Consider the following 12,991-nt stretch of genomic DNA (forward strand, 5'->3'; position numbering starts at 1 on the left):
GGTCTTCTTCAAGTTCCAAAAAAACCAAAGTAACATCTCACCATTTACACATATAAATATATAAAAATATAATATATATATGTTTATATAATATATATTTATGTGTATTTTATGTATATATATATATAAAAGAATTTGGGTTTTTTTAATCATCCAGGTTATTTAACCTATCCTTTTTCCATCTTTGGTCTTCTTCAAGTTCCAAAAAAACCAAAGTAACATCTCACCATTTATATGTATAAATATATAAAAATATATAATATATATATTTATATAATATATATTTATGTGTATTTTATGTGTATATATATATATATAAGAATTTTTTTTTAAATCATCCTGGTTCTTTAACCTATCCTATTTCCATCTTTGGTCTTCTTCAAGTTCCAAAAAAACCGAAGTAACATCTCACCATTTATACATATAAATATATAAAAATATATAATATATATATTTATATAATATATATTTATGTGTGTGTATTTTATATATATATATATGTTAGAATTTATTTTTTTTAATCATCCAGGTTATCTAATCTACCCTTTTTCCATCTTTGGTCTTCAAGTTCCAAAAAAACCAAAGTAACATCTCACCATTTATACACATAAATATATATTTTATATATATATACATATATGAAAGATTTTATTTCTTTTTAATCATCCAGGTTATTTAACCTACCCTTTTTCCATTATTGGTCTTCTTCAAGTTCCAAAAAACAAAGTAACATCTCACCGTTTATATATAAATATATATATATAAAACTATAAATATATAAAATATATAAAAATATAAGAAAATATCACTTTTTATCATCCTTGTAATTTAACCTACCCTTTTTCCATTTTTGGCCTTGTTCAAGTTCCAAACAAACCAAAGTAACGTGTCACCATTTATATATATAAATATATACAAAAATATAAATATAAATATATAAAAAGATATATTTTTTTAATCATCCAGGTTATTTAACCTGCCCCTTTTCCATCTCTGGCCTTCTTCAAGTTTAAAAAAAAACCAAAGTAACATCTCACGATTTATATATATAAGTATATATAAACATATATAAATATATAGAGAATATAAATAGAAAAATATATAAAAATAGAAATATATACGAAAATAGAAATATATATAAAAATAGAAATATATGGAAGTATAAATATATGAAAAATAGAAATACATTGAAATAGAAATATATATAAGTATAAAATACATTATTTTTATATATATACATATGTGTGTGTATATATATATATGAAAATAAACTATTTTTTTAATCATCCTGGTTATTTAACCTACCCTTTTTCCATCTTTGGTCTTCTTCAAGTTCCAAGTGCTATCTGGCAACTTCTCAAAGAACTTTCTTGCTTTTGGTGCTTGGTCGAGGATGTGGGTAGGTGGTATCCCCAAAACTTCCACTATTTTATTCATCTGATCCACCTGTTCCAGACAAAAAGGATTTATGAGGAACAAGTGGCAGCCAGCCAAGCAGTGTCCCAAATGTCAGCATCCCAGACAAGTTCTTAATTAATTAATTTAAGAAAAATCCATTATGTACAAAGCAAATCAGTGAGTTTGGAGTAAGGGGGAGAAGCAGAAAATTAACAGGCAATTTTGAATTCTGACAATAGACATTGCTGTTATTGATGTTTAATCATTTCAGAGTTAGAGACATCCCTCATTTATGCATTACAGTTAAACAGATGGAAACCACGATGGGAATTAATTAAAAAATAATCTAATTATTTGTCCATAACATACCTCATTTGCCCCACTAAAGAGAGGCTCTCCAGTGTGCATCTCCACTAAAATACACCCAAGGGACCACATATCAATTGCAAGATCATAAGGCATTCCCAGTAGCACCTCTGGTGATCGATAAAAACGACTCTGGATATATTGGTATATCTGAAATAAAACATCTGAAGGTCATAAACAGCATCCAAGGGCACTGTGACAATTCCACGTGACAAAACACAACTCCCAGGAAATATCGTTTTGGTGCAGGGAAAGGGATCAGGGATACTCAAAATATCTATATATTGCATTAATAAAAATATGTCACTGTTAATTCTTAGGAAAATATTCATATTCTCCAAAAAAAAAGTGCAGATTTACTCATGTGATCATTTATTTGTATTTGTGCTTCTTAACGTCTCAAAATCTTATTATTATTAACATAAATAACCTGAGTGTCATTTCACCTCCTCGTGTCTTCCTTCACCCCAGAGTGAAAAGTTTCTAGTGTATAGTTTATATATATTAAAAGCCCTTTAATTAATGTAAATCTATGTCTCACCATTCACTGCAATATTCAGTATTCTGACCTGCTCTTCCCAAATTACACTGGAAAAAAGCAATGGCCAATCCCAACTCCTCAAGTGAGAATTGGGGGAATTTTGTTCAAGTTAATCCATTAATTGCTGAATTAATTTCATATAATGACCCAATCTGTAGTATAACCAGTAATAAACAAAGGACAGGCCAAAGTGAAAGGAGTAATACATATGGAATAAAATAATAAGGTAATTATAGGTAACATATATGGAATAAAATAATAATAAGAGTATTTTATTTAACAGCACTGCAGACTTATACAACCAAGTGCTGATGCATTTTCCACTGACACGGCACAAAAACACAGCCAAGGAGAACAAAAAAAGATGGAAATTTTACCACTGTGGTGGATTTTTATCTACTGGGGAACTAAAGGGAAGTGGTGGAGTGTGAAAGTGTTCAAAAAAACATATGGATGTGGCACTTGAGGACGTGGTTTGGATGTGGCACTTGAGGACATGGTTTGGATGTGGCACTTGAAGACATGGTTTGGATGTGGCACTTGAGGTGGTTTGGATGTGGTTTGAACATGGTGGTGCTGGTTGATGGTTGGACCTGATGATCTTAAAAGGCCTCTTCAAAAAGATCCTAAAAGGCCTCTTGATGATTTTAAAAGTCACAGAATCCCAGAATATGCTGAGCTGGAAGGGATCCCCAAGGATCATCCAGTCCTGCACAGAGTCACCGTGTGCCTCAGAGGTCTTCTCCAGCCTTAACAATTCTGTGGTTCTAAAACTCATATTTGAAGCTCCCACAAACTGTTGCTCTCTCACACCCTATTTAAACTTAAATTACTATTTTAAAGCCACCCTAAAGCAGGATCTCAGGGAAGTGGTGGTTGGTCCTTCATCCTGGAGACGTGCCCTGCCCAGCACAGCTGTGTTCTCAGCAACATGGCCTCAATACTTGTGATTGCTGCCTGTTCAAGAACAGATGTGTTGGTCACATAATCTGCCCAGTGGATGTTTAGGATTGTACGGAGGCAGCGTTGATGGAAGCGTTCTAGGAGATGCAAGTGGTGGCAGTAGATGACCCATGATTCAGATCCATATAAAAGAGCAGACAGCACTATGGCTCTGTAAACACTGGCTGCCACAAGAGAGGAGCCCCAAAGAGAAGATACAAGGACTCCCTGAAACAACATCTCAACCTTGGCCGTATTAATCACCAGAACTGGTCTACTCTGGCCTCAAATCGGGAGGTCTGGAGACACACCATCTATAACACTGCTGATGCTTTTGAGAAAGCACCAGGATCACCCTTGAGGAGAAAAGACAACGCAGAAAGAATCGAGCCTTGCAGAATTTACCACCTAAGGAGTCTTTCTGCTGTGCCTTTTGCAACCAGACGTGTCTGTCTCATATTGGCCTTTTAACCACCAGCGCGCTTGTAACAAACATGGGTAGAGCCCTTCCCAAATCTTCATTCGCGAAGCCTGGACATGATGATGACTATTTTAAAGCCACCATGTGTAAAGTTTAAACGAGCCAGCTGAGCATTATGACTTAATAATATTGTGTAAATAGAATTTGGAGTGGTGCTCACCCTCTGCCCGAGCTGACACGAGCTGCCGAAATCCACGATCTTGATGGCGCTCCGTTTGGGGTTGCAGAGCAGGATGTTCTCGGGTTTTAGGTCACAGTGAATGATGCTGAGCTCGGGGGTGGCCAGGAAGAGCAGGGCTGTGCACATCTGCTGGGCAAACTTCCTGGTGAGGTTCAGGGACACCCCCCTGAAGTTGGTGTTCCTCAGCAGGTCGTACAGGTTGTAGGACAACATCTCGAACACCAAGCACAGATGGTTCCGGAACATGAAGTGACGCTTCAAATGCACTTGGGAAAGGGGGGAAAAAAATTCATTAAAATGTGCCCTGTGTGCTAAGAATGAGGTGCTAATTACAATCAATATTTAGGAAGTTGAGTTATGAGTAAAATGATAAGAGTATTATTTTCTTTTCTCTCAGTTCTGTGTTATCTACAGAATATTTCTGCCAGCCCTGGGGTACAGAGGGATATTTTACACATCCTCAGTATTATCCAAAGAATTACTTTAAAGACAGAAAGGCTGTATTACCAAAGCAAGTTACCAACCCCCCTACATTTACAGGGGAAACATCTGACCATCAGATTAATACAAGATTTATAATTTATAAATTGCAATTTATAAGCCGTGACTTCAATTGATTATTCAGTTAATAATTAAAAATAATTGATTAAAATCAATATCCCCAGGGCATTGTAGTCATTTCAACCAGGCACAATGTGAGTTTCTGAAAGCAACCAATCCAGTTCAAACCCAATCCATCTATTTTTTCCATGAAATAAGTGAAATATTCACCCCATTAAATGTTTGTCAGTCTGCCAAGAGCTCAGGTTGCCACAAGAGAATCGAAATAGGAAAAACACCTCAGACAAAAAGCAACACACTCCCCTTTTTTGCCATAATAAAATGTTGAACCAATATCAGCCCAATGAGAATTCAGGTTTTTAATGAAGGTGGATTTTTGGTGTCCTGTGTTGACTTGGTGTCCATTGATTTGTGTTCTCTGTTATCATGAGCCACTTCTTTTTATGTCCTTTACAACTTACCTGGGACAGGTTCTTCCCTATAAATTTAAAATTCCAAGAGCTTATTTGCTGATGCCTTTACTTGCTCTTATTACATCTGAAACTGGCCATGTCTTTAACACCTTTCTGACGTTGGGCACTGACAAGTTTAGGTTTTGTTTTATGTAAACCTGCCATTAATAAATTTAACTTAAAAATACCCCAAAAGCTTTGACACTGAATACATAAAATGCATTCTGAATATAATATTCTATAAAACAAGTTAAAATTTAAGTGAATAATCATAAAATAATTTAATACCAACGTATGTTAAAATTATTTCAAAGATTTCTTTCTAAACTACAGAAAGAAAAATCGGGAATTCAACACAGACATGCAAACCAGGAAAGCACAGCTGTTGGTATTTTGGCTTCTACAAACTAAGAAATGCTTAAACCCAGTTTAATTTTCCTTAATCACTCTTTTTCATCCTGCTCCATCTCTCTTTACAGCATGGGGTTGTCTTCTTTCCATCATTTCTTTCCCAAGTCTCTACTCCACAGGATAGATGGGATTTAATAAACTTTTTACAGGAGCTGACTTGATTTCATTATTACCATAAATTTCAAGTAGCTTTATAATAATAAGTTAAGAGAACAACACTCCAACCTACAGGAACAGTCAAAATAATAAGATTTCAAATATTTTCTGAGCTATAAATGGGCAAATCTTAACATTTACACGAATCTTTGGTTGTTACACCAAATTTTGAGCTTTTTAAACACACATGAAAGAAAAAGTAATGATGAAGCTACTGTTCCCATAAAATATTATGTTCTGTATTCTGTTATTCCTATAAAATATATGTCCTTATCCATGACAGTTGTGAGATAATTTGAGATATATTCAAAGAGTGAAAATGATGCAAACCACCACAGATCATCATCACATGGCAACTTCTTCAGGTGTCCCTAACTGGAAAAAAGAAAACTCTGCAGAAAATCCCAACACTGCAAAGGTACAAATAATTTTCCATATTTTAATTCTGGCTGTCACAAGGCAAAGTGGAAAATCTGCACGAAATCATAGGAATAATTTTAAAAGTGTGTTGGTTTTTTTGTATTTCTTTAGGACCAGGAGCACCCTGTTGTATGGGAAAATATCCTATATTAAGAATAAGATAAAAATGGAGAATAATTATTGAAATACCTATGTAGTACTTCATCTCAGTGTCATGTTTGTTCATAAGCTCAAGCAGTCTCACTTCAATCTGGGCCTGGTTTAAGAAAGCCTTCTTGTTTTTGATGATTTTGATGGCCACCCACTCCTGCTCCATTCGGTCATAGGCCTTGACAACCTGGAACAGAGCAGCCAAATCCATCAGGAAAATCCCTCCACAGCAAAACTCACTTTTCTACATTCAGGAAAACTTTTCCAGAAGTTTTGCCCTTTTTAATTCGATTTTTTCTCTCGACACCACAACAGAGCCACAACCGAGCGTGTGTCATTTACTGCAGTGAGGGCACTTTACAGGAATAAATATGTCAATAAAAATACATACAATAAATACTAATAAAATTACCTAATAAACAATAAGCATTTATTATTTCATAAATAAATAAAATTATCCAATCATCTAAACCAACACTGTAAAGGGACTGGGAAATAAAATCATCAAATCATCTAAACCAACACTCTAAAAGGACTGGGAAATAAAATCAACTAAACCAACACTCTAAAAGGACTGGGAAATAAAATCATCAAATCACCTAAACCAATACTCTAAAAGGACTGGCAAAATCTGAGGAAAACTGAAAAAAAAAACCCAATAAAAGAAAAGCTCCATCCTCCTTCCAGCCTTTGGTTTGGCTACAAACAGTCCCAATAAATGCTACTAATAACATTTATAGCAGGTGATCTCTAGGACTGGTTTATTGTTTTAATTTTAAAAGCTAAGTCAAACAGCTGATGGCAAAAGGTTGAGGATTTCTCACTGTAAAATGCTTTACCAGAGCTACAAAATAAAATATATTCAAATGTTACCTGAAACACCACAAAATATGAGTGTCCTGAGTAGACACTCAGTAAAACAGCACTGAGAAAAAACAGCTTTAATTTCAAAATGAAACAGGAACAGCACCTCAAATTAAATATGATTATGATTCATATAAATTATATATCTATATAAAATGATATATTTACCTGTCCAAAGGATCCTTTGCCTATTAAAGAGTCGATTTCATACCGATCCATCCACTTCTCCCCATTTTTCACAATATAATCGTAGTTGTCATCATCATATCCATCGTTGTAAACCTTCCTCTCCTTTTTGTGACTGGAATCATCTCCTTGGCCCTGCTGATGCCGCCGTTTTTTTTTTGCATAGTAAACCTGAGGGTGAAAAGGGGGTTGGTTAAGAGCAGTTTTTAGAGTTGTCAGTTCAATCAAGAGCAAAATCAACTTTTATTAATCATCCTGTGGTTTTAAAATGCAACTTGGAGCAGTGGAAATCCAAGCCACCCTCTGCTATTGCTCTGTTTGAAGCCAAATCTTTAATTCCAAAGCAAAGTCTTGAGGAATAATCGAGCAGATCTAAATTAATGTTCTGATCCCTGGAGCTCACAGGTGCAAGAAGAGCAGAACCATAAGCACACAGCAAAATTAAAAAAGCTAAGGAGCCTGGAAATAAGAATTATCAGTTGGATAATTCCTTTTCCACAGGACAGGAAAAGAATTCCAAGGAAGTCAGTGAAATTCCTTCAACTGCCAAAGAGTTCAAAATTAATTGATGCCTGCTTGTAATAACCACAAAGATTTCATATTTTACACTTGCCAATGAGATTTAATTAAATAATTCAGGGAAAATACGTATGTAAAATATAAAACAATTTTCCTTAGAAGTCCTCAGACACATTAATAAAGTTTTATAGCTCAAAGTGTGTTTGTGTCACTCGTAATTCTTTTATCATGCAAAACATTTGTTTAGAAAACAAGAGAAAATAAATTCCAGGATAAAAGATTTCCTGTGCTGGAGCAGGACATCAATGACCTCAATGGGAACAACTGAGAGAAAACTTGATTTTTGTGATCCTTTCATGATATTATTTGTAGGAAATACATTAAATATGTGCTGTAACAAAGCCCTGCCCTCAGTGCCCACCAAGGAGCTGTTACCTCATTAATATGCTTGTATGTTTTGATCAAATCTACGGAGAGTTTCCTCAGTGGAGCAGTGGCTGGATCACGGAAAGTTTGGGGCATCCGCCTCTGGAATAAGAAATGAGGGGGAAAAAATAGGAATTTAATGATATAGTGACTGCAAGAAATCACAGAATCACAGACTCATAGAATTATAGAATCAGCTGGGTTGGAAGGGACCCCCGAGATCATCAAGTCCAACCCTTGATCCAACCCCACCATGGTTCCCAGCCCATGGCACTGATGCCACATCCAGTCTGTCCTTAAAAACCTCCAGGGACGGAGAATCCACCACTTCCCTGGGCAGCCCATTCCAATGGCTGAGCACCCTCTCTGGAAAGAAATTCTTTCTAATATCCAACCTAAACCTCCCCTGGCACAGCTGAAGACCCTGAGCCCTCTTGTCTTGCTGAGAGTTGCCTGGGAAAAGAGACCAACCCCCCCCGGCTCCCCCCTCCTGTCAGGGAGTTGCAGAGAGTGAGGAGGTCTCCCCTGAGCCTCCTCTTCTCCAGGCTGAACAGCCCCAGCTCCCTCAGCCTCTCCTCACAGCACTTGTGCTCCAGTCCCTTCCCCAGCCTCGTTGCTCTCCTCTGGACCTGCTCCAGCACCTCAATATCCTTCCTGAGCTGAGGGCCCAGAACTGGACACAGCACTCCAGGGGTGGCCTCACCAGCGCTGAGTCCAGGGGCAGAATCACTTCCTTGGACCTGTTGGCCACACTGTTCCTGAGCCAGGCCAGGATCCATTGGCCTTCTTGGCCACCTGGGCACACTCTGGCTCATGTTCAGCTTCAGCTGAGTTGGAAGGATCAGAGTCCAAGTCCTGGTCCATCCTCTGCCAGACCTGGGGGAGGTCCCCTCTCAGTGTCTCCTCTGGAGGCTGAACAGCCCCAGCTCCCTCAGCCTTTCCTGCTCCCAGAGATGCTCCATCCCTTCAGCATCTCCACAGGAGAATCATCTTCCAGCAGCTCCATGTCCCTGCTGTGCTGAGGAGCCCAAGCTGGACCCAGCCCTGCAGATGTGCCTCCCAGGGCTGGGCAGAGGGGCAGAATCCCCTCCCTGACCCTTTGGAAATGCTCTTCCCGATCCCCTCAGGATCCCATTTGGCTCCCAGGACACTCTGCTGGCTCAGGGACAGCTCGTTGTCCACCAGGTCCTTTTCCAGCAGGTCACTCCCAGCCTGGGCTGGTGCCTGGGGTTATTCCTCCCCATTTCCCAATGACAGGAAACCTCAGGGCAAGTTTAAGCAATTCCACTGGAGAAAAACTTGTCTCATGTATGTTTTATATCCATATTATTGAACTAATAAATGACCTGGAGAAGTGGAACTGCTCCTCCATCTTTTACAGTATTACTTTATTCATAAGTAATAATAATTAGTAGTAAATATTAAATTAATGAATTATTACTACTTGAATATTGCTAAATAATAAGTATTACTAAATGTTATTATGTTATATCATATTGTATTCTATAATATCCAGTATTATATTACTAAATTATATAATACAATATTTAGTATTAAACTACTATTAAATAATTTATATTTATTATTTATGATATTTAGTAGTTTAATACTAATTTTAAGGAATATTTAATAATACTAAATATTATGATAAATAATAAATATTACAACGGTTGCTGTGCAAAGAGTGCATGCCAAAATAATTTTTTTTTTTTAAATCACACTGCAGTGACCTAAAAAAGGTCTGACAAAAAAGAAATTATAAAAGTTTGTGCTTCTGAAACCAGACCTGCCCTCAAAAACCACCCCAGAAATCCCAGCTCCAGTGGGTGCACGGAGCACATGGATAGAGGGAAAGACATTAATTCTCTTTTATTACAAGCAATAAAACTTTGTAAACATCAGGAAACTGTCTGAAAGTTTCCTAAACAAACTATTTGACATTTCCAAAACATTTTTTTGTTGCTTCCTTTCAGCTGCCAAACAAATGTGGAGCATTAAACAAACCACACCTAAATAGGAGCTCCTTTGGTTCCCTCCCACAACCCCGTTAAAAACAGAGCAGCAGCACATCCTAATCCCAGCTGGCACTGCTCCAGGCTTCCCAAATCCAAGTATTTCCTGAAAATTCCTTAATTGGAGCACAAGAACACTGGTAGATTTTGCTGGTAAAACCCAGGCTGTGGTACAGGAATATCAGCAGGGCCCAGTCTCTGTCCAGGGCTGGATGAGCAGCACAGGGACTCTGAGTTTTCCACTTCAAGAATTCCATAGTTCAGATCAACTATTCACATATAACATTCCTCTAATGTGCAAAGGGAATTTATACGACATGTATTCATGTTTAGTTTCTAATTTATAAGTCAAATTTCCTTGCTTACTTCAAAAATAAATCTGATTTCCACTCTGAAATCAGCAGCCTGGTGAAAAAAAAAATTATAATCTGATTTGCTGCTGTTCCCTAACTATTATTAATTAATTACTGTAAATAATTAAATAATAATTAATTAAAATTAGGCTACTCCTCTGGTTCTTGCAATCAGCCCCTTATTTAAAACTTGTGTTTTTAAGTGTGGATTTGGACAGTCCCACATTCCCGAGGCCTCACTTTGAACCTGCAGGAACTTCTCAACAGGTTCTATTTTGCTCTCCTGGGTTCATAAAGTTTTGGGTGGGAGAAGAGAAAGAACTGAGCATTTTTTTTTTCCCCTCCTCCTTTTATATTTGAACATTTGTAACATTCTCTTCTCTTTCCAAGAGAGATTCTTGCTCCTTCTCTCCTTCCTGGTGATGGAAAACCGTGGAGCAAAGTGCTCATTATCCATTTTATACAACAACACTCTCAAATCCTTTACTGATGGAACATTGATTCCTTCCTGGGCTTCAGAGAATCCTCAACCACCAAAGGAAAGGGAAAAAGAGAGGAAAAAAGAGAGGAAAGAGAAAGAAAACTCCTTTTTCATGAGCTTCAGTCTCTATCTGGTGGCCAGAGAGCAACACTGCAACCTCAGATCTTCCTGGAAACAGCCCCCAAATCTTCCTGAGAACATTCCCAAATCAAAGAGATGCTGGAATTTCTGTCTGAGAGATAAGAATTATTTTAATTTCAATTATATGTGTCAATAAACACCCACAAAAAAGGCAACCAAGAGCCCCACTGATGCTCAACACACCTGAGACAAACCATGTTTTAAGGAAACTGTGATTTTAACTCAGGTGTGTTATTTGAACCAGCACAGTCTTTGGGTTTGATGAATAAAGGAAGAGAAAATAAAATTCTCTCTCTTGGGGTATAGGTTTTATTATCTAAAATAAAATAAAAAATAAAATAAAATAAAAAATAATAAAATAAAATAAAATAAAATTTCCCTATTAAATGCTTTTTATTTTGATTATGGAAATATATATTCTGTTCACAGGATGCTTGAATTCAGATTTTTTCTTTTTAAAAAAGAAAGATCCACCACCATCCACGTTCATTAAGAAAAGGGAATAAAAGATAAATTCGGCTTGTGTAAAGTCCATGTTCCATTTTACAAATGGAATAAATAATGAACAGAATAAATAATGAAGATTTTAGAGTATAAAGGCAACTTTTAGCAAGAATTCCAGTTGTGATGACTTGTTGAATTGACATGTTCACACTCAGGACAAAGCCTGGTGAAGTCCCCCACTAAGATAATGTTTATCAGGTAGTGGAAATAACTGAATTAAGGATTTTTGACTGAATTAAGGATTTTAATTAAGGCATGAACTTGGCCCTGCTCTAGTTGTGATCAATAAAATCTCTGGCCACGATCTGGTCAGTAAAAACAGGAATTATGCAGGTGCTAAGTGATCTTAGATAAATAAAGTGTTCAGCATCAGCCTGATCTTCCAGTTCCAGGTGCTTCCTGAAAGCTGAACTGTTGGAATTTGTAACCAAAATCTGCCTGTGAATTCACCTCAACCTCCTGAGCAGGTAAAGTAATTTTCTGATCTTTTTGTACCTCACTGAAAGGAGTTTCAGGCCATCTGAGCACCCAGGATGGAGACAAATGTTAGTGCAGAGCAAAAAAAAACCCACTTGTTTGAAGTTGTGACAACTTTTAAGCTTCTTATCTTCTTTTGCCATCGGGTTACGTTGAACTCACAAGATGCAACCAGTTAAAAATGGACAAAGAAAGAGGAGTTTGTGATTGTTAAAGGAGAAAGATCCCACAGATCCCAACTTTTCTGCTCCTACAGCTCCCTGAAGCTGGTTCTGGCTCTCAGCACAGAGTGAGACCCCACAACCAAGAGCAGTTCCCAGCACTTTTTGGGAAAAGAAAGCCTTAAGACCAACTCCTGAAGGAAAAAGTTAAAAAGGAAAGAGCTGGAAGTTTTTAACTGTAATTTAAACCCTCATAAACAAGTGAAAAGTGGCTGGGTTTGGAGCATCTTCCTATTATTTGAGCCTTGTCAATGATGGGTTTGGGGAGCACAGCCAGAAAGCAAGAGGTGCAAGAGAAGGTTATATAAATAAAATTTTAAGGGTAATTTTAAGGTATTTTAAAGGTTTATATGTATATAAATATATATATTTTATATATTTTAATGTAAATTCTTGTTACTGTTTTCTAACAGTACAATATTTACATTGTAAAATATTTTACATTTTTTACAATTTTTGATTCCTAAAATAGCAGGATACGGCCTGCAAACCAATAAAATCAAAATCCAAGCAGGACAGAGCAGGAATAAAAGGAATAATAAATTCCCATTCAAGGCTTCCCCATTCTCTGTTTACGAATTAAAATCATTGGAGGAACCTGAACCAGAAAATATCCTCAATAAAAAAAAGATTCTGTTGAAGTAAAAAGAAAGACACAAAAATAACCTGAAAAGTAACAAGGCAATTATTTAAGAGAGGGAGTTCATGGAAAGGATGGAATTTGGGAGAGGGTTGGATTTCCCAGCAG

The 12,991-nt window shown here is 36.7% G+C and overlaps 1 protein-coding gene across 3 annotated transcripts in view; it reads right to left on the reverse strand.

Moving 5' to 3' along the window:
* The window catches only part of DYRK1A (dual specificity tyrosine phosphorylation regulated kinase 1A), a 74,062-nt gene that overhangs the window by 6,455 nt on the left and 54,616 nt on the right, over positions 1-12,991 (reverse strand). For all 3 annotated transcript variants that reach the window (XM_027701754.1, XM_027701753.1, XM_027701752.1), the window contains exons 4-9: positions 8,064-8,156; positions 7,092-7,280; positions 6,099-6,246; positions 3,889-4,175; positions 1,768-1,914; positions 1,306-1,446 (exon numbers count right to left, since the gene is read on the reverse strand). In XM_027701754.1, the coding sequence (XP_027557555.1) occupies positions 1,306-1,446; positions 1,768-1,914; positions 3,889-4,175; positions 6,099-6,246; positions 7,092-7,280; positions 8,064-8,156 (1,005 nt within the window). The remainder of the gene's footprint in view (positions 1-1,305; positions 1,447-1,767; positions 1,915-3,888; positions 4,176-6,098; positions 6,247-7,091; positions 7,281-8,063; positions 8,157-12,991) is intronic.

The sequence above is a fragment of the Neopelma chrysocephalum genome, unplaced genomic scaffold, assembly GCF_003984885.1.
Source record: "Neopelma chrysocephalum unplaced genomic scaffold, ASM398488v2 Primary Assembly neopelma1_166, whole genome shotgun sequence".
Taxonomy (NCBI): domain Eukaryota; kingdom Metazoa; phylum Chordata; class Aves; order Passeriformes; family Pipridae; genus Neopelma; species Neopelma chrysocephalum.